Raw genomic sequence first — 1632 nt, forward strand, 5'->3', positions numbered from 1 at the left:
CCGCTCCGCCCCGCCCCGCCGCAGACAAAGCGCGCGGCCGCCATTGGCCCGTTCGGCCAACGCTCGGCGCTGCCCGCGCGGCGCGGCCAATGGGCTCATTGACATGCAAATCAGGGGGTATAAAGCGGGCGGCCCGGGGCGGGAGCGGAGGGAGCGGCGCGGCCATGGCGCCGGGCAGGGAGCGCTCGCCGCACGGCGAGGGCTGCGCGGGGCCCCGCGGCGACCGGAGGGTGAGCGGCGGGGGCCAGCGGTGGCCGGGCCCGGAGGGGCGGGGGGTGCTGACGGCGTTGTTGTCCCCGCAGACGAGGAAGCCGCTGGTGGAGAAGAAGCGTCGGGCGCGCATCAACGAGAGCCTGCGGGAGCTGCGGCTGCTGCTGGCCGACAGCGAGGTGAGGCGGCGGCATGGCGGGGCGGGGGCCGGCGGGGCCCGGGGCCGCGCTGACGGCCGCGGCGCCCCGGGTCAGTTTCAGGCGAAGCTGGAGAACGCGGAGGTGCTGGAGCGGACGGTCCGGGGGGCGGGGGGCGCCCGGCCCGGCCCGCGCCTCACCCGCGCCCCTCTCTGTCCCCCGCCGCGCAGGGGGCGGGCGGCGGCTCCTGGAGGCCAGCGAGCGCTTCGCCGCCGGCTACATCCAGTGCATGCACGAGGTGCACACCTTCGTCTCCAGCTGCCCCGGCATCGACGCCACCACGGCCGCCGAGCTGCTCAACCACCTGCTGGAGTCCATGCCCCTCAGCGAGGGCGGCTGCCCGGACTCGGTCACGGACGTTGTGGCGGAGCCGGCGCTCGGCCCCTGGCCCGCCGGAGCCCGCCCGGGCCCGGCCCTGCCCGCCCCCAGCGAAGAGAGCTGCTCCGAGTCGGACGAGGCGGAGGCCGGGCCGGGCCAGACCCCCACGGACGGACTGGACGCGCCCCAGACGCGGGGCCGGCCCTCGCCCGGCTCGCCCAAATCCATGTGGAGACCCTGGTAACGGCGGAGCGGAGTCAGCGCAGAGCGGCCCGTGCCGAGGGCAGGGTGCCCCGCACACGCGTGTGTCGAGCGTGAGTGCCCGTGTGAGTGTCCGTCCGTCTGTCTGTGGGTGTCTGTGTGCGCGGCTGGCAGCGCTGTGACTGCCGACTCGGGCACTGTCGCTGTCACCCCCTGGCAGCCTAATAGCGACCGCGTTAACATTTCATCCCCGTGCGTGTGTGGCATTTTGTAACTTTGGGGGTTGCTCTTACGAGAGGATGGGGGGAGGAGGGAAGTGGTTTGTAGTAGCAAAGCTCTCTGGTGGAGACACAGCAGTTATTTTATAACCCTGTCTCTTTCTTCTTGGCCCTTAGAAGCGGCCCAAACACCGCTACCTTTTAAGAAAAAGCCCTTGTGCGTTTTGAATCACGATAGTTAATTCCAGGAGAAGCTGGAGCTGAGTCTGCATGCACGGTTTCAAGTGTTCTAGTGATAGCACAGACCCCTGAAAGGTGTCTATACCTGATAGCAGCCTAAAGTCTCACCTTTAGGGAAGGGAGAGAAAACTAGAAACCTGGTGGAATTAGACAAACATTTTAAAAAGATGTTGGTGGCAGGGTGCCTTTTAGAAATGAGTGTCTTTATGCACATTTTGCTTTTAGCACATTTGAGTTTATTGTGACTT

At 67.1% G+C, this 1632-nt stretch overlaps 1 protein-coding gene across 1 annotated transcript; it reads left to right on the top strand.

The window, feature by feature from the left end:
• Positions 1 to 155: 155 nt before the first annotated feature.
• Positions 156 to 969, top strand: LOC120511191 (transcription cofactor HES-6-like). The gene is made up of 4 exons (XM_039727929.1): positions 156 to 230; positions 303 to 389; positions 465 to 540; positions 578 to 969. The coding sequence occupies exons 1-4, from the start codon at positions 165 to 167 to the stop codon at positions 967 to 969; spliced, it is 621 nt and encodes a 206-aa protein (XP_039583863.1). The 5' UTR covers positions 156 to 164.
• The last annotated feature ends 663 nt before the right edge of the window (positions 970 to 1632 follow it).

Source organism: Passer montanus, unplaced genomic scaffold, assembly GCF_014805655.1.
Source record: "Passer montanus isolate IOZ18808 unplaced genomic scaffold, ASM1480565v1 scaffold63, whole genome shotgun sequence".
NCBI classification, from domain to species: Eukaryota; Metazoa; Chordata; class Aves; order Passeriformes; family Passeridae; genus Passer; species Passer montanus.

Excerpts from the sequence above, each read along its gene's own strand:
- LOC120511191 (XM_039727929.1), top strand. The coding sequence starts at position 165 with ATGGCGCCGGGCAGGGAGCGCTCGCCGCACGGCGAGGGCTGCGCGGGG. Across the intron at positions 231-302 it reads GGCCCCGCGGCGACCGGAGG|ACGAGGAAGCCGCTGGTGGA; the intron begins GTGAGCGGCGGG and ends TTGTCCCCGCAG. Across the intron at positions 390-464 it reads TGCTGCTGGCCGACAGCGAG|TTTCAGGCGAAGCTGGAGAA; the intron begins GTGAGGCGGCGG and ends GCCCCGGGTCAG.